The sequence below is a fragment of the Oryctolagus cuniculus genome, chromosome 5, assembly GCF_051225735.1.
Source record: "Oryctolagus cuniculus isolate XC-2025 breed Fujian yellow rabbit chromosome 5, ASM5122573v1, whole genome shotgun sequence".
Lineage (NCBI taxonomy): Eukaryota > Metazoa > Chordata > Mammalia > Lagomorpha > Leporidae > Oryctolagus > Oryctolagus cuniculus.
In genome coordinates this window covers 29982028-30006653 of record NC_142871.1, presented here as the reverse complement: position 1 = coordinate 30006653, position 24626 = coordinate 29982028, and the positions used below count along the sequence as shown (strand labels likewise).

General features: G+C 44.8%; 1 protein-coding gene across 2 annotated transcripts; it reads left to right on the top strand.

The window, feature by feature from the left end:
• The first annotated feature begins 5078 nt into the window (after positions 1-5078).
• On the top strand, positions 5079-22170 carry CCDC28A (coiled-coil domain containing 28A). 2 transcript variants are annotated; one of them, XM_070073516.1, is made up of 6 exons: positions 5079-5383; positions 7830-8029; positions 9582-9745; positions 14539-14693; positions 19214-19236; positions 21603-22170. In XM_070073516.1, the coding sequence occupies exons 2-6, from the start codon at positions 7872-7874 to the stop codon at positions 21655-21657; spliced, it is 555 nt and encodes a 184-aa protein (XP_069929617.1). In that variant the 5' UTR covers positions 5079-5383; positions 7830-7871; the 3' UTR covers positions 21658-22170. The 2 variants fall into 2 exon arrangements, with proteins under 2 accessions (XP_069929617.1, XP_089188743.1); XM_089332617.1 differs by having other exon boundaries at positions 19187-19236.
• Positions 22171-24626: the final 2456 nt, after the last annotated feature.

Here is a 24626-nt window from a genome sequence, read left to right as displayed (position 1 = left end):
CCATTCACAGGAATTATGCCAACTCTTTAAAGGACAGATGGTAGTAGTTTGGGTTTTAAATAGTATTTTAAAATTTCCTTGTGTGGGAGCCCTTCCTTTGCGTCTCTTCCTCCTCCTCACCTCTCCCTCTCTTTCCTCTCTTCTTTCTCCTTCCTCCCTCCTTAACCCTTTCCCTCCCTCCTTCCTTTCTTCCTCTTTTTCTACTGTAAGCTGTCCCTGCAGGCACTTTGTAGCAGTCTTATGGTGCTCTACTGTAATACTGCTGAATTTGGGCTAAAATTCACACAAAGGAGAGAAAACTAAAGGAATGGCTGTATTGCAGTAAGGCTAATTTGCCGACCCATGGTTTGAGGGTACTTCAAAGAATATGTGGAAAATGGAATTAAAATGTTTATTTTGGTGCAAAAAAATTTTGAAATTCATGCACACATGGATGTTCAAAAAGTTTATAGAAAATGACTATTATGAAAAAATCCGTGCAAGGATTTCAGTTTTTTTCATAGATTTATTTGAAATTCAGAGAGAGAGAGAGAGATTGAGAGAGATCTTCCATCTGCTGGTTCATTCCCCAGATGGCCCCAATGGCCAGTACTGGACCACACTGAAGCCAGGAGCCAGGAGCTTCATCCAGGTCTCCCACATTAGTAGAAAGGGCCCAAACACTCGGGCCATCTTCTGCTGCTTTTCCCGGATGGATAGGAAGTAGAGTATCTGGGATATGAACTGGCACCCTCATGGGAAGGTGGCATCTCAGGCAGTAGCTTTACCTGCTATACCACAATGCTAGTCCCTCAAATATTTCTTCATCAAAATAAGCTTAATTGAAATTCAACTTTTCCACAAACTTTTTGAAGTATCCTTATACTTTATTTTCTGATTTAAGCCTCTAACAAAAGTCTTCCTGTGAGGTGGAGGGTTCCTATGACATGAACTTAATGACCAGATATTAGAAGAATGAATCATCCTCATATCTTGCCAATTATCGTTCCATATCCTGTTAAATATTCTTGGCTTTAAAAAGTGTGAACTTGAAATGAAATTAAAACATGAATTTTATTGAATTATGAACCATTATAAATTATAAACCATTCCAAATACTGAGTTACTTTAAAGAATCAATCAATTTCCTTAAGTTTGGAATGAGTTCCTTTATCAGCCCTGTTGGCAGGAAGAATAAGCAGGAGTTACTCTAAGAAAAAAAGCCTAGGGCTGGCGCTGTGGCATAGCGGGTAAAGCCGCTGCCTGCAGTGCCAGCATCCCATATGGGTGCCGGTTCAAGTCCCGGTTGCTCTACTTCCCATCCAGCTCTCTGCTATGGCCTGGGAAAGCAGTAGAAGATGGCCCAAGTCCTTGGGCCCCTGAATCCTTGTGGGAGACTTGGAGGTGGCTCCTGGCTTCGGATTGGCCCAGCTCCAGCCATTGCGGCCATCTGGGGAGTGAATCAATGGATGGAAGACCTCTCTCTCTCTATGCCTCTACCTCTCTGTAATTCTGTCTTTCAAATACATAAATTAAAAGAAAGAAAATATAGCCCTTGCCTGGGCACCAGAGATGCCACCTGACACTGTGACTGAGCCTACACTGTCAGACTTTGGCATTTAAAGAGAGACTGTCTGAAGTGATTTACTTTCAGAAATAGAATCAGGGCACAGGCATTTAGTCTAGCAATTACCATGCCTGTGCCCCACGTTAGGGTGGTGGGGTCTGATTACTGGCCCTGTTCCTGATTCCAGCATCCTGCCAATGCAGACCATGGGAGGCAACAGAGATGCCCCAGTAGTTCCTTCTACTTCTCTGGGAGACCTGGATTGAGTTCCTGGCTTTAGCCCAGCCCTGCTGTGGTAGACATTTGGGGAGTGAACCAGTGAATAGCAAGTCTCTTTCTCTCTGTCTCTGTGTCCAGCAATATTTTTTTTTAAAGAAAAAACATAATTAGGGAACTTCATTCATTCACAACATACATTTGCTGAGTATCTACTGTATGCCACATCTGTGCTTAAGGTACAACATCAAGCAAAACAGATGTTCCTTCAAAGAACTTGCAGCCTAATAAGCAAGGCAAGTTTATCCATGACCAAACGCACAGGAATGTTGTAAACGTCTAAGTCTTTTTAACCTTTTCAGGTCTCTTATTTATCCTTTGCTTGTTTTTCCAAAGCAAATAGCAGTAAAATACTTAAAATGATAAAAGCCTCTGTGTTTGTTATTGGAACTCTTATTAATGCCTACCATATACATATGATTTTTTGAAATTTATTTATTAATTTGAAAGGCAGAGTTACAGAGAGGGAGATTCACTCCTCAAATGCATGCAATGGCTGGGGCCAGGAGCCAGGAGCTTCTTGCAGGTCTCCCCTTTGGGCCATCCTCTGCTGCTTTTCTGGGTGCATCAGCAGGGAGCTGGATCGGAAGTGGAGCAGTGGGAACTCAAACCGTGCTCACGTGGGATGTGGTATCACAGGCGGTGGCTTAACCCGCTGCGCCACAGCGCTGGCCCTATCCTGTACATCCTAGAGTAGACACGACATCGGGGCTCTCCTGACTTCTGGTCTGTACTCTTTCCATGATGCCAAGGCAGGCTTCTGTAGCAAGGGTGGCTCACGGCTCTCCATTCAGTGCTCCTGCTTTGAAGATCTGCAGTTCCCACCAGTTCTCAGAAGGCTCGTTATCTGGTCACCACTGGGGGAGCACTCAGGAGCCCCTCAGTGCTGCGTCACACAGACTCCCTCTCAGCACCGCCTGTAGAACAGGTGTAGCGGATAGCTTTAACCTTGCAAGTCTCAGCCGTGCAGCCAGCCAGTATGAGAAAACACCACACTGCAGCCTCTTCCTCCTGACTGGGCTCCCTGGTTCTGCTCTGCTGTAGAATAATCTTTTAGAAGCGTAATTCAGACCATGCCATGCCTTAGACCCCGCCAATGCTTACTCTTGTACTGAGAAAAAAAAAAAAACTCAAAGTTTTTACCTTGGTTTTAAAAAAGCCCATCCTGATCGGATTCCCTGCCAACCTTGGGGACGTCGTGTCACACCATCTCCCCTTGCTCCTGCACTCCTGCCTGCTGCTACGCTGACCTCCTGGAAGCTCTCTGAGCATGCCCAGTTCCTTCCTGTTTCGGGGAAGTTCCCACTAGCTGTTTCTTGAGCCAGACTGCTTCTTGAGAAGCACGGAGCAGTGACCATCTTGGCCTAGGCACTCTGGTATCAGAGGAGAAGGAGGGGAGGAACAGTTAGCAAATGACAATGAACGGGTTTCCAAGTGAAAACAAAATCACAAACTTCAACAAAAGCAGACCAAGCCCCTGGTCTGCTCTCTGAGGACAAGTGATGGCAAGGAGATGATTCCAAAGTGTTGCTTTGGACTGCGATCGCTGCCTTCCTCTTACAGCAAAACCTTCCTAAGGGAGAAGGACGATGCTGTTTGTAGCTCAATGAGGACACACGACAGGAGCTTTCCATTTTCATTCATCACCTGTGCACCTTGCAGAGAAAGTCTTGATTGAAACGAGATGTGAAGAATATCGTGATATGATGCTACCGAAAATTTTATTTCTTAAAAAGATTTATTTTATTTTATTTATTTTTGACAGGCAGAGTTAGTAAGAGAGAGAGACAGAGAGAAAGGTCTTCCTTCCATTGGTTCACCCCCCCAAATGGTGGCTACTGCCAGCGCACCGCGCTGATCCGAAGACAGGAGCCAGGTGCTTCTCCTGGTCTCCCATGCGGGCGCAGGGCCCAAGCACTTGGGCCATCCTCCACTGCCTTCCCAGGCCACAGCAGAGAGCTGGCCTGGAAGAGGGGCAACCGGGACAGAATCTGGTGCCCCAACGGGGACTAGAACCTGGTGTGCCGGCGCCGCAGGCGGAGGATTAGCCTTAGTGAGCCACAGCACCGGCCAAAGATTTATTTTATTTGAAAGGCAGAGTTAGAGAAAGAGAGAGACAGAAAGAGAGAGAGAGAAAGCACTATCTTTCATTCGCTGGTTCACCCCCAAATGGCAGCAACAACCGGGACAGGGCACCATGGTTAAGATGCTACTTGGACAGCCTGCAACGCATATCCAAGCGCCTCAGGTTGGGTCCCAGCTCTATTTTGAACTCCAGCTTCCTGATAATGCACACTCTGGGAGACAGTAGCTAAGCTAAGCGCTCAAGTACTTTCGGTCTTTGCCACCCCCGTGGGAGGCAGAGATGGAGTTCCTGGCTCCCCGCTGCAGCCTGGACCCGCCTTGGCTGTTGCCTGGCGTTTGTGGAGTGAGCCAGCAGAAGGAAGATCTCTTTTTCTATGTCTCTCTCTGTTTTTCAAATAAATAAAAAGTTCTAAAAAGTTGCTAAAAAAGTTAAAATGCCAAAAACCTAACATCATCTATTCTGTTGAGTGGGCACATGCATATCTGCTGTGTACCTTCCTTTCAAAAGCATTTCAGCATTTTAAAAACCGGAGTGTGGTGGGGAAGGCACTCCCGGCGTCTCCAGCGCTGACGTCTCCCATCAGCAAACCAAGAGGTATGCGGCGGCCCCTGGGGTCCTTTCCTATCTCCTAAACCTCCCCCTCGCAATCCCCACACGGATAAAAGCCACCCCGACCAAGGAATGAAATACGCAATTCTTCCCTCATTCGGGACAGATCCATCTCTCTCAACTCGCAGTTCCTCTTCCAGAGAAAGGTGGGAGAGCTGCCTTCAGCCACAGACACCCAAGATGAGCTTAGCTCAGATTCGAACAGCAATCACAGCACCAGCCGCAGACAATGATAGTGAGGTTCAGAGGCAGTGTCTACCCAGGGCCGAAGAGAGCAGCTCTTCCCAGCGGCACAAACACAACGCTTTTCAGGTTGCCTAAACGGCCAAAACTGGTTGAGCGTCGAAAAGTCCGAGCACTGATGGAACAGCAAGGAAGAGTTGCTAAGGAGACGGTGTGGTTCCGCCTCCAGGCTTTCTCGAAGAGCATGCTGGGAATTGTAGTGCGTGGGGGGCGGACGCAGAGGGGCGGGGCAGCTTCCGGAAGGGAAGCTACGTTTCCCGTTCCTACCTTTACCGCCACCCTTTAGTTCCCTGCTTCTGAGTTACAGAGCCTGAGATGAAACTCCCGCCCACGAGTCCTGCTTTCCGCGGCCTCCACAATTACAGCTGACGGCACGGCAGGAGACAAGCAATGCGGTGCCGACAGCAGGGACACGAGGGACGGCGGAGGGGCAGGAAGAGGCGGGGCTCCCGCGGCGCGCCCGCAGACTCCGCCCCTTACGTCACTTCCGTAAACAAAGGGCACTGCGGAGGCGCGGGTACGGGGATGTGACTCCGGCTGTAGATGTGGTTTCGGCGGTGGCTTCAAAGGCTACCGCATCTTTGCAGATTGGGGGAAGGGACCCGGATCCCCTTCTTCTTCGGGTATGTAGTAGAAGCAAAAGAACCCCTGCAGTATCCCCCTTTAGTCTCGTCCCACCACCCACTCTGGTCACTGCTGGACCTGGGTGGTGAAGGGTCACGGCTTCGCAAGATTGGGGAGCAAGAATGAGGTGGAGACGATTGGGACCCCCAGTGAGCCTGCAGCAGCACCTGGCCCTCAAAACCAGTGTATCAGAAGACAGCTGTGAGCAGTTTATATCTTCTCTAGAACGTTCCTGGCCGCCGCGTATACAAGGATTTCGGTGCGCCAGTGGCAGGTGTTACCTTACCGGGACAGGCAAATCTCGAGTCTCGGCCCCTTTGAACATCTTAGTTTGGATCACTATCGCTTTATTCGCGGTGCTTTACTTCTTAGATATTTTATTTTTATTTTCTGGTGTCACATAATGCGCACTGGCGTTTTAAAAGTCGGAGGCCATTGTGCTTGTGTATATCATAAATTTGTGCAGATCCTTGCCTCTTTAAAGAACTGATACCCCATGGTCTCTATTGAGTCGTCTCTTAAAGGCCCATTTAATTCTGTTGCATGCTGATGCAACTCCAAAATGACTGCATTGTTGCTGGTAACACTAACTGAAGGAACGTTCCAAAGCCAGGTTTCAGTGGATTTACAGTTGCTCCCTGGGGTTAGAGGTGGCATTGGATCCCTTCCCAGAAAGCCGTTCATTTCTTCTTTGGCGGTTTGGTAGCTCCTGTGATAGTCTAGAGTCAGCCCAAGTCACCCCAGCTCCGTGGTTGAAATACTGTTAACAGTGGCACTGAATTCAGACAATAGCAAAACATTTATTTTCATTAAAATACTCATATTTTAGAAGTGTCAGTAATAGGTTTGAATCTTTTTGATTGATCATAGCATGATTAAATTTGACACAACATGCAGAAAAAAAAGCCCAGTGTTTCTCAGGACATTTACATTCTGATGAGGCAAATAACTATATGCCTTTATCATCTTATGATTCATGAAAGAATGGAATTTAAAAAAATATTTATTTGAGAGGCAGAGTTGTAGATAGAGATGTCTTCCATATACTGGTTCACTCACCCAAATGACTGCAACAGCCAGGGCTGGGCCAGGCTGAAGCCAGGATCCAAGAAATTTATCCTGGCTTCCTATGTGGATGACAGGGGCCCAAGCACTTGGCCTGTCTGCGGCTGCTTTCCTGGGGCACCAGCAGGAAACTGGATCAGAAGCAAAGCAGCCAGTACTCAAACCAGCACTCTTGACAAGTGGAGGCTTAACGCTGGCCCCAAAAGAATGGAATTAAGAAAAATGTCCACATTGTGTACAAATAAAAAAGAAGGGAAATTATCATTTCAGATATATAGATATTAGAAAAATAAAGGTAATTAACACATAAAGTAAAGGGAAGGTATAGGGATAAATAGGACTTTCATGTACACCCCATGGAAGAGCCACCAAAAGGTAATGGTGTTGGGGCTGGTCCTGTGGTGTAGCAGGTAAAGTCACCACCTGCAGTGCTGGCATCCCATATGGGCACTGGTTCGAGTCCCGGCTGCTCCAGTTCTGATCCAGCTCTCTGCTATGGCCTGGGAAAGCAGTAGAAGATGACCCAAGTCCTTGGGCCCCTGCACCTGCATGGGAGACCTGGAGGAAGCTCCTGGCTCCTGGCTTCAGATTGGCACAGCTCTGGTTGTTAAGGCCCTCTGGGAAGTGAACCAGCGAATGGAAGACTTCTCTTTCCCTGCCTCTCCTCTCTCTCTCTCTAACTCTGCCTTTCAAATAAATAATCTTTTTAAAAAAAAAAGGTAATAGTATTAACTTTTTGATATGGGCAAAACCTAACAGATAATGTAGAAATAGGTAGAGGAAAGTAAATTCAAAATGGACAAGCAACATAGACCTTCACTTCATCGTGGCACTAGAATTGTATCACCCCTTGGCAGAAACTGAGTTTCTGCTTGATATTTGAATAAGGCTTCTGTCTGAAATGCTGATGCCCATGCAGCTATGTATCTCTTTGAATCTTGTTGAATTCTAGTTCTTCATGAGAATTCATGTTGGGAGGGAAAGGTAATGGCCCCTTAAACCTGAGTCAGGCTGGGGATGTTATGTGGATGATTTGCTTATTGTTTGTGTAATAATGGGGCCTTTTTGAAGGCAGGTACTGTGCCTTGTTCAGTGCTGTTTCCCTACTACCCACAGTAGTGCCTGGCTTGTGGGAGAGTGTCAGCAAGTGTTTGTAAGGCTGAGCAAGTAAAAAAAAATGATAAGACCAAGAAAAGAAAAATTGCCTACTGGACAATTTTGCTAAGGGCTTCTGTGTACATAGTAGGTTGGACTCAGTCTGATTTTCTCTACTGACCTCTGCAGTTCTTGACTGTCTTCTAGCCTGTGATACGGGTCTTTTGAATCTTTCATTTTTGCACAGCATAGATACATGTGTCACTTCTGTGTTTCCTTATTTAGGTCTTGAGAAGCTGGCCTTGGTGCAGTAAGGAACTTAAAACCATGGAAGAGCGGAAAGTGAAGAGGAGGAGTCCTAAGTCTTTTAGTGCCCACTCTACTCAGGTTACTAATGCCAAAAAAAATGCCATTCCAGTTAGTAAAAGCACGGGGTTTTCCAATCCTGCAACACAGTCAACGTCACAGCGACCAAAGTTAAAAAGGTGAATTCATTTCTTTCACGTTTTTGTAGTGGAATCTTCACAGCTTTCCCAGGCTCGTTAGCAGGGAGGTGGAGCTGCTGGGACACGAACTGATGCACATGTGGGTTGCTGGTATCACAGGTGGCGGCTCTACCTGCTGTGCTGCCACTGTGACCCCATTCCACAGCATTTCTGAGGTGCCATCTTACTGCAGTGTGCACATCGCCATCACTGATGTGTTGAGAGCCACGTGTTTGCCAGACATGGGTAATAAGAGCTGATTTAGTCCAGAGGTGCCAAAAAGGCTTTCCTGAGGAAATAGTGTTTGCACTGGGATTTGAAGGATGTGTGGGAGAAAGCCTGGCAGAGAAGATCCTAAATGGAAGGATGTTAATGTAGGCAGGGAGTTAGCCTGTGAACAGATGAGAGACTGGATTTCTAGGCAGCTAGAGATTCAGAGTGGTTAGAGCATAGACAAGGGAAAACAGGGTTTGTTAAGGCTACTCAGTTTTATCCAGTGAGCAGTGCAAAGCTACCAAAGGGCTGGGATTAAGTAAATTATATGACCTGATTTTAACTTTTGGAAATGGGCGTGGCTTCCCTGTGGGGAGGAGAGGAGGACCAGAGACCACACACAGAGGCAGAGATATGGATTGAGAATTTGTTGAGTCCTGTCAGAGCTAGAATGGGAGCAGTGCAGAGAGGAGAACTGGAGAGATTATTTTATGGGTATGATCAGTGGGAGTTTTTGATTGCACTAGCTGAAGAGTTGAAGATAAAGGTTTTCAGCACTCCAACATATGGCAGTTATGAATTTGAATGTCTTACTTTCTCGTTGGTCTGGGCACTTCTGGCATAACATCAGCTTCAAAATGGGGCATCCCCTAACAACCTGTTGAACCACTAACAGTTCAAGGAACAAATAGGATCAAGTTTAAAGTAGAAAGGTGTAATATGTTTTAGTGAGAAATGAAATAATGAGACAGGATAGTAAAAAACTTACCAATTCTCTTTTCAGTTTTTTTTGCAGTCCAAAGAATTAACATGGTGTATGTATATACATGGTAGTTTTGTTTTTGAAGATGTATTTATTGGAAAGAGTTAGAGAGAGAGAGATCGATTAATCTTCCTCCCATCCACTGGTTCCCTCCCCAGATGACTGCGATGGCCAGGGCTGGGCCAGGCTGAAGCCAGGAGCCAGGAGCTTCATCCGGGTCTCCCATGTGGGCGGCAGGTGCTGAAACACTTGGACCATCTTCTGTTGTTTTTTCCTTAGCAGGGAGCTGGATTGGAGGTGGAGCCACCAGGACACAACCAGCAACTTATACCTGTATTGTTAATCATGCTTTTTGTGTACCTTAGTAGTTACATTTATACATTTGTTTTAGTTTTTTTAAATAATCTGTTCTTTTGGCTTCTGGCTTGAAGTTACTGGTTTTTATTTATATTGAATTTACTCTGGTTTCTTGTTTATAAGGGAAATTCCATCTAATTCACTAAAAACTGGAAGCACAAGCTTAGCCTAGGGTAGCTTGAAAAAGTGTAATCAAAGCTCATTGCATCGTCTTTGCAGAGTGATGAAAGAAAAGGCCAAACCTCAGGGTGGAGAAGGGAAAGCTGCTCAGTCAGCCCCGATTCAGCACTCCTTCCTCACAGACGTCTCAGACGTGCAGGAGATGGAGAGAGGCCTCCTGAGCCTTTTGAATGACTTCCACTCAGGGAAACTCCAAGCATTCGGTAAGTGATGGATGGATCTTGTTGTTTTTCTATGTAATCTCTCTCTCTCTCTCTCTCTCTCTCTCTCTCTCTCACACACACACACACACGCGCGCGCACACGCACACGCACACACGCAGATACACAGAGATTTTTATTTTTGTTACTTTTTGCAAATGGTACCTTTCATACTTTTCTGCGTTTCGCTTTCCTCTATTAAACAATATCTGATGGAAGTCTCTCCAGATTGTCTGGCATGGCTCTGATTCATCCTTTTTTTAATGGCTACACATGGTATTCTGAATTGTGAATATACTCTAGTGTATTTAACCCTTTCCCTGTTGAAATGGTGCAGCGAGCAACTCACATACATTCTGTACTGATGCTTTTATGTCTTTGGAATGGATTCCCATGAGATTGCTGAGTCAGAGCACGTGTGTAACTTTAATTTAAAAAATAACTGTAGCACTTTTTACTTTAAAAGGTTTTGTTTATTTATTTATTTGAAAGGCAAAGTGACAGAGAGAGAGAGAGAGAGAGAGAGAGAGAGGGAGATCTTCCATCTGCTATTGCAAATGCCTGCAATAGCCAGGGCTGGGGCTAAAGCCAGGAGCCAGGATCTCCCTTATGGGTGACAGGAACCTAAGTGCTTGAGCCACGATCTGCTACCTCCTAGGTGCATTAGCAGGAAGCTGGATCACAAGCAGAGATGAGACTCAATCGCAGGCGCTCTGATATGGGATGCAGGAGTCCCAAGCAGCAGCTTAACCCGCTGTGCCACAGCCTCCACCCCTTTAATTCAGTTTTTGTAGAAGTATCCAGATTATCTTCTCCCAAATGACTACACTTCTCCTTTGATTTAGCAACTTATGAAAGAATTCTTTACTCTGAATTTGCACAAAAAATAGGTATTACCGGTGTTAATTTTTGCCGGTTTCTTGGTATAAAGTGAGATTCTTTTATTTCTGTTGAGTTGAGCATCCATGTGTTTGGTAAGCAGTTGGATTGCTCTTAAGGATCTTGTTCCAGTTTCCTCCTTAGTTACTTATGCTTTCGTTATCGTTGTCAAATGCTAAGAGACCTTTGTATATTTTAGATACTAACCCTTTGACCTCTATTATTTATTTATACCAAATTAATTGTGTCTGTGGGCTTTGTTTATGATATAGTTAACCTTATAAAAGCTTTTAATTTTTGTATACTCAAACATGTCTTTTATAGTTTCTAGATTTCCAGTCTAGGTTATATTATTATTGGAAAAGAAGACATCCAAAACACATTATTTTGAAATCTAGCCTCTGGTCAGTGCCTTTGTTGTAGATACTAGATACTCTCAGACTATAGTCTCCAATAGTCTGTCAGTCTGCCTCTCTTAGCTTAAAGTTTCTTTGCCCTGCTAGGGTGATCGCAGTTAACCTCTTACTACGATTGATGCACTAAATTGATGGAGGAGTCCTTTATGGCCAGCTGGCCCTACAGGGTCCCAGATCACAGGACTTGAGGTCATTTATCTGTTCTGCAGGTAACGTCTGTTTTCCAGCCTTCTCTTGAACATTGTGTTTTCATGAACTTCCAGCTCTGAGCAAAAAGTAACAGCCACCTGCAAGTGGCCCCCACACTGACTGGAGCCCACTCAGCATTATCAGAGTTCTCAAAAGAACATGGTGGGCAGCCTGTTGCTGACCAATCAAAGGAGGGGCCCAAGCACTACAGACCAACTATAGACTTGCACATAAGCTGAATATGCACCTTTGAACCCCAATGTCAGTCTATAAGATTCCTTTATCTTGACCCTTGAGGAATCTAGGAATCAGGCATTAACTGCTGGTACTCCTTGTTCTTCACTTTGTAAAACAAAGACTTTCTTATACCACCCTGGTGTCAGCGATTGGCCCCAGGTTTGGGGCTTCTACAGTTTCACAAAAATGTTTTACTATATCCCCTGCTTTTATGTACCCTGTCTTGGTAATGCAGTATCTTCACTTCTGTTTCCCTTTCTCCCTCCTCTCCCACCTGGGAGATATAATCTGTGGACTACTTTCAGTTCTTTGCCTTTTTTTTTTTTTTTTTTTTTTTGACAGGTAGAGTTAGACAGTGAGAGAGAGACAGGGAGAAAGGTCTTCCTTCCGTTGATTCACTCCCCAAATGGCTGCCACGGCCAGCGCGCTGCACTGATCCGAAGCCAGGAGCCAGGTGCTGCGGGTGCAGGGCCCAAGCACTTGGGCCATCCTCCACTGCCTTCCTGGGCCACAGCAGAGAGCTGGACTGGAAGAGGAGCAACTGGGGCAGAATCTGGTGCCCAACCCGGACTAGAACCCCGGGGTGCCAGCGCCGCAGGCAGAGGATTAGCCTAGTGAGCTGTGGCGCCAGCCAGTTCTTTGCTTTCTCTCAACCACCTTCTTGCCGCTACTCTTTTGTTGTTGTTTGAAAGGTTTATTTATTTATTTGAAAGGCAGAACAACTAAGAGAGAAAGAAATCCTGTATCTATTGGTTCACTCCCTGGTGGTTGTAACAGCCAGGCTGAAGCTGGGAACCAGGAACTCCATCCTGGTCGTCCACATGGGTGGCAGGAGCCCAGGTACTTGTGTCATCTTCCACTGTGTTCTGCGGTGCATTAACAGCAAGCACGATTGAAAACAAAGAAGCTGGGCTGGAACTGGCACTCCCACATGGAATATAGGTGTGCGTCCCAATATACTGGTGTCCCAAGCTCTAGCTTAACACATTGTGCCTCGATGATGACCCCCCTGCCCCTTCTCTTAGGTGACTTTGTATACTTACACTAAAGTCCTTTATGTCCATGTTTGTTATTCAACTGCTTACTATTGGTAAGTATTGCAGATGAGAATTCCATTGCCAAGACAATTCTTTGTTACTAGGCCCTTTGTTTTTCTTCTTTGATGCCTAAAATATTTTGTTTTCTCTAGTCTTTTAAACTTTAGGCATTTGCCAGGATATGCTTAGGACTGTATTTTCTCTACCTGGGAACCAGGAAGCCCTTCATATCTGCTGACTCATCTTTTATCTCAGGGAACATTTTTTTTCCTATTTATTATTTCATCTACAGTGATTCCTTTTTATTTTTTATTTTCATTTTTTTTTTTAGATTTATTTATTTATTTGAAATACTGAGTTACGGGGGGGGGGGGGGGAGACAGAGATCTTCCATCTGTTGGTTCATTCCCCAGATGCCTGCAGTGACTGGAGCTGGGCCAGTCTGAAGTCAGGAGCCAGGAACCTCTTCCGGGTCTCCCACGTGGGTGCAGGGGCCCAAGGACTTGGGCCTTCTACTGCTTTCCCAGGCCAGAGCAGAGAGCTGGGCATTGATTCCTTTTTAATCTCTGGAGCTTTTTTTGATTTTCCTTTTGGTCACTTAGATCTATCATTTGACTTTCTTATTTTTTCCCTTGTGATTTCTACTTTATACTTTCACTGTATATATTTCTCTCTCTCTCTCTCTCTCTCTCTCTCTCCACACACACACACATTCTCTCTCTCTCACACACATATACAAGTCTCAAAGTGTTTCTTTCACTTGTCCTTCTAGGTTATTAATTTTTGAAAAACCTCATTAAAATAGAGAAAATGTGATCTTTATTATGAAGAGAGGATGATTTTGAGAGAGCTGTAATTACTTTCAATATTAGTGGTCTTTGACATAGTATATTAAAGTTAGTTTATGAACATGTTAATTTATAATCTAATTTACATTAATTCATAGTGATTCAGGATATATACTTCAACTTTAGCCAAGCTATAGTTATTCCCCTGTAGAACTTTTAGGCTGAAAGGAAGTTTTCTGCAAAATTATAGTATCGAGAGTTTGCAACGGCTGCACATAAACCGGATGAGAATGTATGATGTCATCTAGGTATTAGTTAGTTGCTCTGGGCAGATACCAGAGGGTACTGGTGAGTAAGTCGTGTAAGACCCATCCTTTGGTGATTAAATTATCTTGCGGTGCTGAGTTGATAATGCAAAACATTACATTGTATTGCTCATGTTTCCCAACATTGTTCATACTTCATAAATATTTTCATTTCTGTTTCTTCAAAGAATATATAATTGTTTGGCAAAATGATTCATGGTTGACATTCTTACAAGACACTCATTTTTGAATTCATGCTTTTTAATGTGGAAGGGCAGAGTCAGAGACAGACAGCAAGAAAGACAGAAGGACATCTTCATTCTGCTGGCTCATTCCTCAGAAGCCCCCAACACTGCAGGGGAGACTCATAGGGGTATGAGGGGGGTCTCCCATGTGGGTGCAGGGACTCAGTACTCAAGCCATCATTTGCTGCTTCCCAGGATGCACACCAGCAGGAAACTAGAATTGGGAGCAGAGCCGGGACTTGAACCCAAGCACTTTGATGTGGGGTGTGGGCCTCCCAAGTGGCATCTGTAACTGCTGTGCCAAATGCCTACCCCAGGAATCTTCATTTCAGATTATTATAAAATGTTGGAACACACGATTCAAATGACAGTTGTGAGGTTATAAATGATTAGGTGGTACTGTTGCTTCTATATGTGATCCTATTTTTGAAGAAAATATATTTTTATGTAAGGATTCATTTTGCTTTTTTTTTTTTTTAAATCTGCCCTATAGGATTCTCTTTAGTGCCCAAAGTCAATTCTTAGTTTGGCGGTTGGCCATTGTTTTCTTGGTCAAAAATATGATTTGTAATTAAATACAAAAAATATGTAGTCATAAAGAAAACAGATTTCTTTGAAAGCACCTCGAGTTTAAGTTTTCCCTGCAGGCTGTTAGTTTGATGTGGCCTAATCTTTATTAATGTTCTGGGATGTTCTCCAGGAAATGAATGTTCTATTGAACAGATGGAACATGTTCGCGGAATGCAGGAGAAATTAGCTCGCTTGAATTTGGAACTCTATGGGGAGCTAGAGGAACTTCCTGAGGATAAGAGAAAAACAGCCAGTGATGCCAATCTGGACAGGCTTCTGTCTGATGTGAGTATCGTTTTTTCCTTTAAACAATTTTGGATTTTATTGCATAAAAATTCAAGTAACAGAATTCACCTTTTTAATCATTTTAAAGTATATAATATAGTGTTTTTAGTTTACTCAGTTGTGGGGAGCAACTCGGACTAGACTAAGTTACTGGAATTAAGACTTATTCTATGCATCTGCTCTCCCACAATATGGCGCTGAGAAGGGAGTAAACAACTTCTATGCAGCTGCCTCTCGCCAACTTGAGTGATGACCTGCAGGAGCTGATCCTGCTCCTGATTGGAGGAGAGCAGTGTACTCGGCATGTGGGTAGCAGAGTTGGGATTGGTGGAAGAGGACTATAAAGGAGGAGAGAGACAACATGCACCAGGAACACCTGAGGAACATCTGAGTAGCCCCCGAGAGAGCCGGCCGGCGGTGTGCTGCTCCCCCGCGGAAGTGGGGAAAGTGGCAGGGGGGCCTGCCCCTCCACGGAGGTGGAGGGACGGCAGCCAACCCGGGAAGGACCAGCAGCAAACCCGGGAAGGGCCGAGCAGACAAAAGAACAACGCAGGGTCCAGTGTCGTTCCTCTGTGAGATGGGGGAGCGACACTCAGTATTGTACAGGGACCACTATCTAATTCCAGAGCATTTTCATCACTCCAGAAAGAAACCTCTCAGTTCTCCAACTCCTTATCCCCTAAAACCTCTAAACTACTTCCAACTTTACAGATTTGCCTACCCTGGACATTTCAGATAAATGGAATTGCACAGGGTGTGCCCTGTGTGGATTCTCTGACTTAAAGCAGTGTTGTCAAGTTTCACCTACTTTTTTTTTTTTTTAAGATTTATTTATTTGAAAGGCAGAGTTACAGGGAGACAGTGGCAAGGAGAGAGAAGGAGGGGTCTCCCATCCACTGGTTCACTCCCAAAATAACAGCAGTGGCCAGAGCTGGGCTGATCCGAAGCCAGGAGCCAGGAGCCAGGAGCTTCTTTTGGGTCTCATGCGGGATTTGGACCGTCTTCTATTGCTTTCCCAGGACTTAGCAGGGAGCTGGATCAAAAGTGGAGCAGCTGGGACTTGAACTGGTGCCCATATGGATGCCCGCACTGCAGGCAGCAGCTTTACCCACTACGGCATAGTGCTGACCCCTTGTACTTTTTCTGTAAAGAAATGTATTCCAAGGAAATTAATGTATTTACATCCAAACTCGTATTCCAGGAATATTGGCAAATCTGAAAGGGACCTATCTGCTTCTATACATAATGTATGTATAGATACATGTACAACTGTTATGGATACTACATGTATAGTGTGAAGTCCTTACTCAGGTGGTGGGTACTCGCTTTTCCTGTAGATGGTGTTTAGTGTTGATGGTTCTTGGTGCTTTGTGATAGGTATTTGTCAGCCAGGGGCTCCATAAGCAAGTACTCCTGACCCGGGGGCTTCCACAACAGCGATTTACATTCTCAGCCTTTGGAGGCTAACAGGCACAGATCGGGGTGCCAGCAGGATCGTCCCTCCTTCCTCATGGGTGGCCATCTTCCACATTCGCATTCGCACTGCCCCCCCCCTCTGGGGGCATTCTCCCAGATGCACAGTGGTCACGATGCTGGTCACATTGTGTTAGGACCCACCCTCTGGACCTCCTCGGAGGCCCTGTCTCCAGATACGCTCAAGTTCTCAGAAGCTAGGGATGAGGACTGAAACGTTCAGCTCCTAAAGCCGTGTGTGCACATTTTTACTGAGAATGGTTAAATTTTCCTCTTTAAATCCTTTATGAAACAAAAATAAGTAAAAATTGAATTCAGCACACTTTAGTTTACATTCCATGTTCACTCATGACAAAAAAGGGCTAATCTCTATTGCTTTTCCCTATCTTGTGAATAAGTAAATGTGACAGAAGAAATTGTCCTTATTTTATTTATTTTTTTTAAGATTTGTTTGTCTATTTATTTATTTGAGAGGCAGAGTTATAGACAAAGAGAGGGAGAGACAGACAGAAAGGTCTTCCATCTGCTGGTTCACTCTCCAAATGGCTGCAATGGCTGGAGCTGGGCCCATCCAAAGCCAGGAGCCAGGAGTTTCCTCCAGGTCTCTCACACGGGTGCAAGGGCCCGAGCACTCAGGCCATCCTCCACTGCCTTCCCAGGCCATAGCAGAGAGCTGGATAGGAAGAGGAGCAGCTGGGACCTGAACCGGCACCCATATGGGATGCTGGCACTGCAGGTAGCAGTTTCACCCACTGTACCACAGTGCCACTCCTTTTTATTTTATTTTTTAAAAAAGATAGATTTGGCCGGTGCCGCAGCTCAATAGGCTAATCCTCTGCCTTGTGGCGCCGGCACACCGGGTTCTAGTCCCAGTCAGGGCCCCGGATTCTGTCCCGGTTGCCCCTCTTCCAGGCCAGCTCTCTGCTATGGCCCGGGAGTGCAGTGGAGGATGGCCCACGTGCTTGGGCCCTGCACCCCATGGGAGACCAGGAGAAGCACCTGGCTCCTGCCTTCGGATCAGCGCGATGTGCCAGCCACAGCACGCCGGCCGCAGCAGCCATTACAGTGTGAACCAACGGCAAAGGAAGACCTTTCTCTCTCTCTCTCTCTCTCTCACTGTCCACTCTGCCTGTCAAAAAAAAAAAAAAATAGATTTATTTATTTATTTATTTATTTGAGAGGCAGAGTTAGAGAGACAGATGGTCATCCATTTGGGGTTCACTAATCAAATGCCTGCAATGGCCAGCACTGGGCCAGGCTGAAGCCAGGAGCTTCATCTGGGTCTCCCCGAAGGGTGCAGGGGCCCAAGAACTTGAGCCATCTTCTGCTGCCTTCCCAGTGGCATTAGCAGGGAGCTGGATTGTAAGTAGAGTAGCTAGGACTCAAACCACTACCTATATGGATTCTGGTGCTGCAAACGGTGGCTCAGCCTGCTGGTCCCTATTCGTGCTTTTAAATGTCAAAGCTATGCTCTTTTTCTTTCAAGTCTGTCTTGTTTAGTCTTGCAGGTGTTTCCTTTTAGCAGTTCGTGTTTTATATTTTATTCCTCTTAACAGATATAAGCTTCACCTGCTGTAATTTGGGAGCGTGTGGTAGGGTGAAAGAACACTGATTTTGACATCAGAAAGCTTTTGTTGAGTCCAGAGGTTGCATTTGGTTAATAACTGGGTAATACTGAGCAATTCAGTTAACATTTCCCTGACTTGGATTTTTCCTTCTATAAAGTAGGGCTGCAGCAGTCTGAATGTGCCTTCCTAGAAGCCCTATGTTAAAACCCTCACCCCAGTGGTGATGTAAAGAGTGAGATTAGTGCCCCTGTAAAAGAGGCCCAAGGATGTAGCATTTGGCCTAGTGTGTACTCCCTTATCAGAGTCCCTGGGTTCAAGTCCTAGCTCCTCTCCTAGCTTACTATCAAGGTGCACCCTAGGAAGCAAGTATTTGGGTCTCTGGCACCCATAGGGGAGGCCCAGATTGAGTTCTGGGCTCCTGGTTTGGGCCTGGATCAGCCATTGTGGCCATTTGGGTAGTGAACTGGTGGATGTAAGATCTCTCTCTCTCTCTCTCTGGCTCTCCTTCTTTGTAATTGTCTCTCAAATAAATAATAAATAAATAAATAAATAAATATTAAAAAGAGAGGATTGAAAGACCCTTTATTCTATCATGCAAACACACAGGGAGACTGAGGAGTGGGCTGTTGTGACTGTGACACAGTGGGTTAAACCACAACACCTGCATTCCAGTATCCCTTATGGGAGTGCTGGTTCAAGTCCTGCCCACTGCACTTCTGATCCTGGGCCTGGGAAGCAAAGGGGTGTGGCTCAAGTACTTGAATTCCTCCCACCCATGTGGGAGACTCTGATGGAGCCTGGCCCAACCCTAGCTGCTGCAGCCATTTGGGAAATGAACCAGCAAATGGAAGATCTCTCTCTTTCTCTCTCTGTCTCTGTCTCTCTCTTTCTGTCACTGTGTAATAAGTAAATCTGGGGGAGGAGGGAAAGGCAGCATCCTATGAACAGAATGCCAGGACACCAAATCTGCTGGCACATTGGATTTCCCAGCCTCCATAACTGTAACAGATTCCTATTGCTTGTAAGTCAACAGTTTTTGGTGTTTTGTGACAGTAGCCCAAACATACTAAGGTAAGGGGGGATAAATGCTATTTCGTACTGAAAAACAAATGATGTGAAATATGTTTATAAGCGGTAAAGGTTATAAATATTTCAATAATTGGAATGGCAATTATTTTTCTTTTTAAAACTGTAATTAGGAATTATTATGATTATGTTTTGAGGAATATCTTTAAAATTTCCATTTTTATGATTTGCTTATCATTCCCATGTTGTTGTTTCATAACTGCTAAAACAGCATCATAATTATTTCCAATGAAGAACTTCTAAGCTTGGAAATTATTTAAAAGCTTTTCTTTAATATTATTAAATACCGAAGAATATTATTTTCTAAATATGTTTAAAAACATACAATTAACAATTATGTATTTGTGTTTATCTTATAAAATAAAGTTTAAATTTGTTTCTTTGTGTTAACAGTTAGAAGAATTGAATTCTTCCATGTATCCTTTGCCTACTGTGAACTGTAAGTTATAATTTCTGATAAATAATCTCATATTTTAGGAAGGTGTATTCTTTTTTTTTTTTAGTTTATTTATTTACTTGAGAGGCAGAGTTTTAGACAGAGGGAGAGACAGAGAGGTCTTCCATCCACTGGTTCGCTCTCCAAATGGCTGTAATGGCTAGAGCTGGGCTGATCTGAAGCCAGGAGCCAGGAGCTTCTTCTGGGTCTCCCACAGGGGTGCAGGAGCCCAAGCACTTGGGCCATCCTTTACTGCTTTCCCAGGCCATCAGCAGGGAACTGGATTGGAAGTGGAACAGCTGGGATTCGAACTGGTGCCCATATGGGATGCTTAATCTGTGCCACAGCGCCAGCTCCTGGAAAACGTATTCTTTAGATAGTGTGAACAAAGACATGCTGTACTATTTACTGGGGCCAACTCTCTTACCCTTTGGTTTCCAAATGGAATTTTCTCATTGTTTTGTATGCTGAAGCTTTACTTATGGTTTGTTCTCCTTTGCTTTGTATTGGTTTTGAGTTTTTAAAGCACATTTAATGTTTTTTTTCTTAGATTCTGAGACTGAGAGTTGGGAATCCAGAAAAAATATACTATAATTTAATGTCATGTCATGGGATATTTTAGGGACAGAAAGTTGAAAATTAGATATCACTAAAATGCAGCCTTCAGTGGATGTTTACCTGGCTGGTGAAATGACACTTTTATAACTTAGTGTACAAAGTGTATTATAGGATTAGCTTAAAGAAAATAACCAAGGCACATGTAGAATATTCAGATTTTGACATTCCAGTTTAGAGTGGTTACTTATGATCTCTTCATCATGTGTTTGTGTACATGACAACAAGCATAGTGATGAGGTGGATGTGCACATTGCTGCATTTGAGCCTACCCTTGGAGGTAGTTGGTGTTATACTCCTCATTTTGCAGTGAAGAAAATAAGGTTTTGAGAAGCCTAATAAACTGTGGGGAGAGATTAATATCAGAAGTTGATATCAAGAAAGGCTTAAGTAAGGGTTAAGATTTGAATTAATCAAGGAGCTTTTCTTAGAGTAGTTCTTGGTTCTTTATTCTTTTCATTCTATTCCTTATTTGCTTTATATTCTTCCTACACGTATGACACCTAAGTATCTTCTGTCCTCTTCCCTGAGTTTTTGTTAAACATTTACATGTTTCACCACCTTGTCCAGTTCCACTTGTGATGGACTTTCTCCTCCATAAACAAGGCAGCGGGGTGCGATACAAAAGCCAAGACTCTGGGATGCTTGGTAAGCAGCTGTCTAATCTTGAGCAAGGTCTGGCAATCCTTGTTTCCTCATCTGTAATAAATGTTCTCTTTGTACATAAGCTTTTCTCTCCTGATTGTCCTCCCTGTCATCACTGCCAGTGTCACTTTATTTGCAAGAATATTTAAAAATCCCTTCACTGACTATGACATTGGCCATGACAAGCAATTAGACATTGCTAATCAGTCATGGTACTTTCTGCCACTGAGCCTGGACATCAGCATGCAATCTCTTTTTTTAAAAGATTTATTTATTTATTTGAAGGTCAGAGTTACACAGAGCAAGGAGAGGCAGAGAGAGAGATGAGAGATCTTCCATCTGTTGGTTCACTCCCCAATTGGCTGCAAAGGCTGGAGCTGCACCAACCTGAAGCCAGGAGCCAGGTGCTTCTGGTCTCCCATGCAGGTATAGGGCCCAAGGACTTGGGCCATCCTCCACTGCACTCCCAGGCCACAGCAGAGAGCTGGACTGGAAGAGGGGCAACCAGGACAGAATCTGCCGCCCCGACTGAGACTAGAACCCGGGGTGCCAGCGCTGCAGGCGGAGGATTAGCCTATTGAGCTGTGGCGCCGGCGGGAATATAGTCTTAATGCGGTGTTAAAAAGAGTCTGGAGTGGGTGTTTAGCCTACCGGTTAAGTTGCCTGCATCCCACATCACAGTGCTTGGGTTTCATTCACAGCTCTGGCTCTTGACACCAGCTTTTTGCCGTTGCAGACCCTGGGAGGTTTGGGCCCTTGCCTCCCACCGTGGGAGAGCTGATTTGAGTTCCTGGCTCCTGGCTTTGATCTAGCCTAGCTTCAGCCGTTGCTGGCATTTGGGGAGTGAACCAGCAGATGGGAGCTGGTGCTCTCTGGCTCTGTCTCTCCCTTTTACTCTTGTTCTAAACATACTATAATTAAATATCTTAAAAAATTGTTTTTACCACATCTAGTGTGCCAGTAATAACACAGGAGATTTTCCTTTAACCATATTTCTTTTTTCAAATACCTCTTCCTCCTGAGTGTAATTTGCAAAAATTTGAAAGTACATTATGGAATGAAGATCTTCTTAACTGATGAATTCAGACAGAAACTCCACTTGGCAGATGCACAAGATGTTCCAAATGCTTCTACCAGCTAAAGTGAAGTGCGGTTTGCTTTCTCGTGATTCGAAGAGAAGCAGCGGTCTTTACTTTTGCAGCTGAACCCAGTAGCAGAATCATCTTCCGCAACAACGAATTAAAGTAATTAATGTGCACGTGCAATGATTGTTCTCACATCCTGCTTTTAGTAAACTCGACTCACTATCATTCACCTTAACTGGAGGCCTAGGCCTTGTTCAAGGCTTGATCAGGAAATGTGATGCCAAGGTTGTGCTGCTGTGCTTCTATTGTTGCCTTATGGGTTATACTTGAATCGCCTCGTGCTGAGTGTTCTTGCTAGGGCTGAAGGATCTAACCTTCCTGAGCTCGCCCAGCCTGCCCGTTGTTGAACCTCAGTGGATGGTGCCCAGGCTTCCTGCTGCAGCCCATTTCAGTTTACGTCTGACAATCGGTACACACGCTGGGGTGTTCTCCAAAGGCCAGTGACTACAAAATGTTGAATAAGTATTTGTGAGATTTGCTATTTTTAATAAAGTGATTGTTTTAAATTAGTCTCTGCCATCTGTTTTTGATGAGTGACATATGACTTCGCTCTGGGACCACAAGGGCTCAGTTCTCAAAAGCAAAGTGTGTGTTTATAGAAGCTGAGGTTCTGTAACTTCCTTGCAAATTCTGTACCTTGTGCACACTTAAATATTGGTGTAATGAAAGAGCTGGGCTTCAGAGTTACTTTCTGCTTGATTTTGGCCTCTGTTCTGCCCATTAACTTTGTGATAATACATTTATTCAAGTAGAATTTTTTATTTTTAATCTAGAAAATTAGGTTCATAACCAGTCGGTAGTGGTTTTCTGGGGTATAATGGAAAAGCGCATATTGATGTTTAGCAAAATGGCTGACATCAGTGGTGTGCCGCAGATGTTAGCTTCATAAGCTTTTAAAATTAAAAAACTTTTGAAATTCTACAGATTATATACACACACACACACACACACACACACACAATGATCCAGTTAAAGTGATTTCTCTGTGTTGGGAACCTTCAAACACCTCTCTGTCTAGTTCTCTGTAAAACATGTAAACTGTAGCCCCTCCTCCATGCTGTAGAACACTAACACTTAGTCCTCCCACGTGTGTTTTGGATCCTGTTTTCCAGCCGCTGTCCTTCCATCCTCTCCTCCACACTTTCCACCCCCTGATGACCCCTTCTGTGAAACCAGCTTTTCTAGCCTCCACATATTATGGGTGAGAGTAAGTGATGCTTGCCTTTCTGTGCCTGGGTCATTGCCTTTAAAAACAGCTTTATTGAAATAACAACTCATATGTCATAAAATCTACCCCTTTACAGTGTTTTAGTAGATTCATCAAGTTGGGGGCCCACTACCATCATCTAATTCTAGAACATTGTCATCATCACCCAAAATCACATGGGCAGTCCTTCCTCATCCCCCAAACTCCTCAGCCCTTGACAACTATCAATTTCCTTCCTGTCTTTATGAATTTTCTATTCTAGACATTTTATTTATTGTTTATAAAGATTTATTTATTTATTTATTTGAAAGGCAGAGTTAAAGGGGGAGACAGAGGCCTTCCATCCCCAGATGGCTGCAATGGCTGGGGTCAGCAAGCAGAAGCCAGGAGCCCAGAACTCCATCTGGGTCTCCTGTGTGGGTGGCAGGGGCCCAAGCACTTGGGCCATGTTCAGCTGCTTTGCCAAGTGTATTAGCAGGGAGCTGGATTGGAAGTGGAGCAGCAGAGGCATGAACTGGTGCTCATATGGGATGCCAGCATCACAGGCAGCGGCTTAACCTGTTGAGCCACAATGCTGGCCCCATATCCTAGACATTTTGTACAAATGGACTCTTTCAATATGGTGGTCTCTTGTGACTGGCTTTTTCTTCTTCTTCTCTTTTTTTTTTTTTTTTTTTTGACAGGCAGAGTGGACAGAGAGAGAAACAGAGAGAAAGGTCTTCCTTTGCCGTTGGTTCACCCTCTAATGGCTGCCAAGGCCAGCATGCTGCCGCCGGCGCACCGCGCTGATCAGAAGCCAGGAGCCAGGTGCTTCTCCAGGTCTCCCATGGGGTGCAGGGCCCTAGCACTTGGGCCATCCTCCACTGCACTCCCTGGCCACAGCAGAGAGCTGGCCTGGAAGAGGGGCAACTGGGACAGAATCTGGCACCCCGACCGGGACTAGAACCCGGTGTGTTGGCGCTGCAAGGCGGAGGATTAGCCTAGTGAGCCGCAGCGCCGGCCGTGACTGGCTTCTTTTAACTATCATTATGTTTGCAAGGTTCAGCCACACTGTTGCAAGTGTCAGTATTTCATTTAGAAAGAAAGATGGCCCAATCATATTCCATTGTATGGAGATACCACGTTTTGCTAATCTGTTCACAGCTCAGTCACCTGTATTTGTAGAAGATGCCTCTGTTTTCTTGTTTGTAGGCCACAGGAAAACAAGCTCCTTACTAGGGGTGAAGAGGCTGTTGACCATGAGATTTTTAAATCCTGGTTTTAGTCATTTTTGGCATTCTGAGTTTATCTAACTGCCCCCCCTCCCCCAATTTAAAGATTGATTTATTTCTTTGAAAGGCAAGGACAGAGACACATCTTACATTTTCTGGTTCGCTCCCCAAATGACTGCCACAGCCAGGGCTGGGCCAGGCTGAAACAAGGAGCCTGGAATTCTATCCGGGTCTCCCAGGTGGGTGAGGGGCCCAAGTACTTGGGCCATCTTCTGCTTCCCAGACACGTTAGTAGGGAGCTGGATAGGAAACAGACTTACTGGGGTGCTATGATAAGGGGATACTGGCATTGCAAAATGGCAGTTTCACCACTGCACAACAACTGCCCCAACTGATCTTCTTACTACCCCTTTTAAAAATTATAAAGTAAGTGCCAGCATTTTGGCACAGCAAGTTAAACTGTTACCTGCACCGCAGCATCCCATATGGGTGCAGGTTTGAGTCCCAGCTGCTCCGCTTTGATCCAGCTCGCTGTTAATGCACCTGG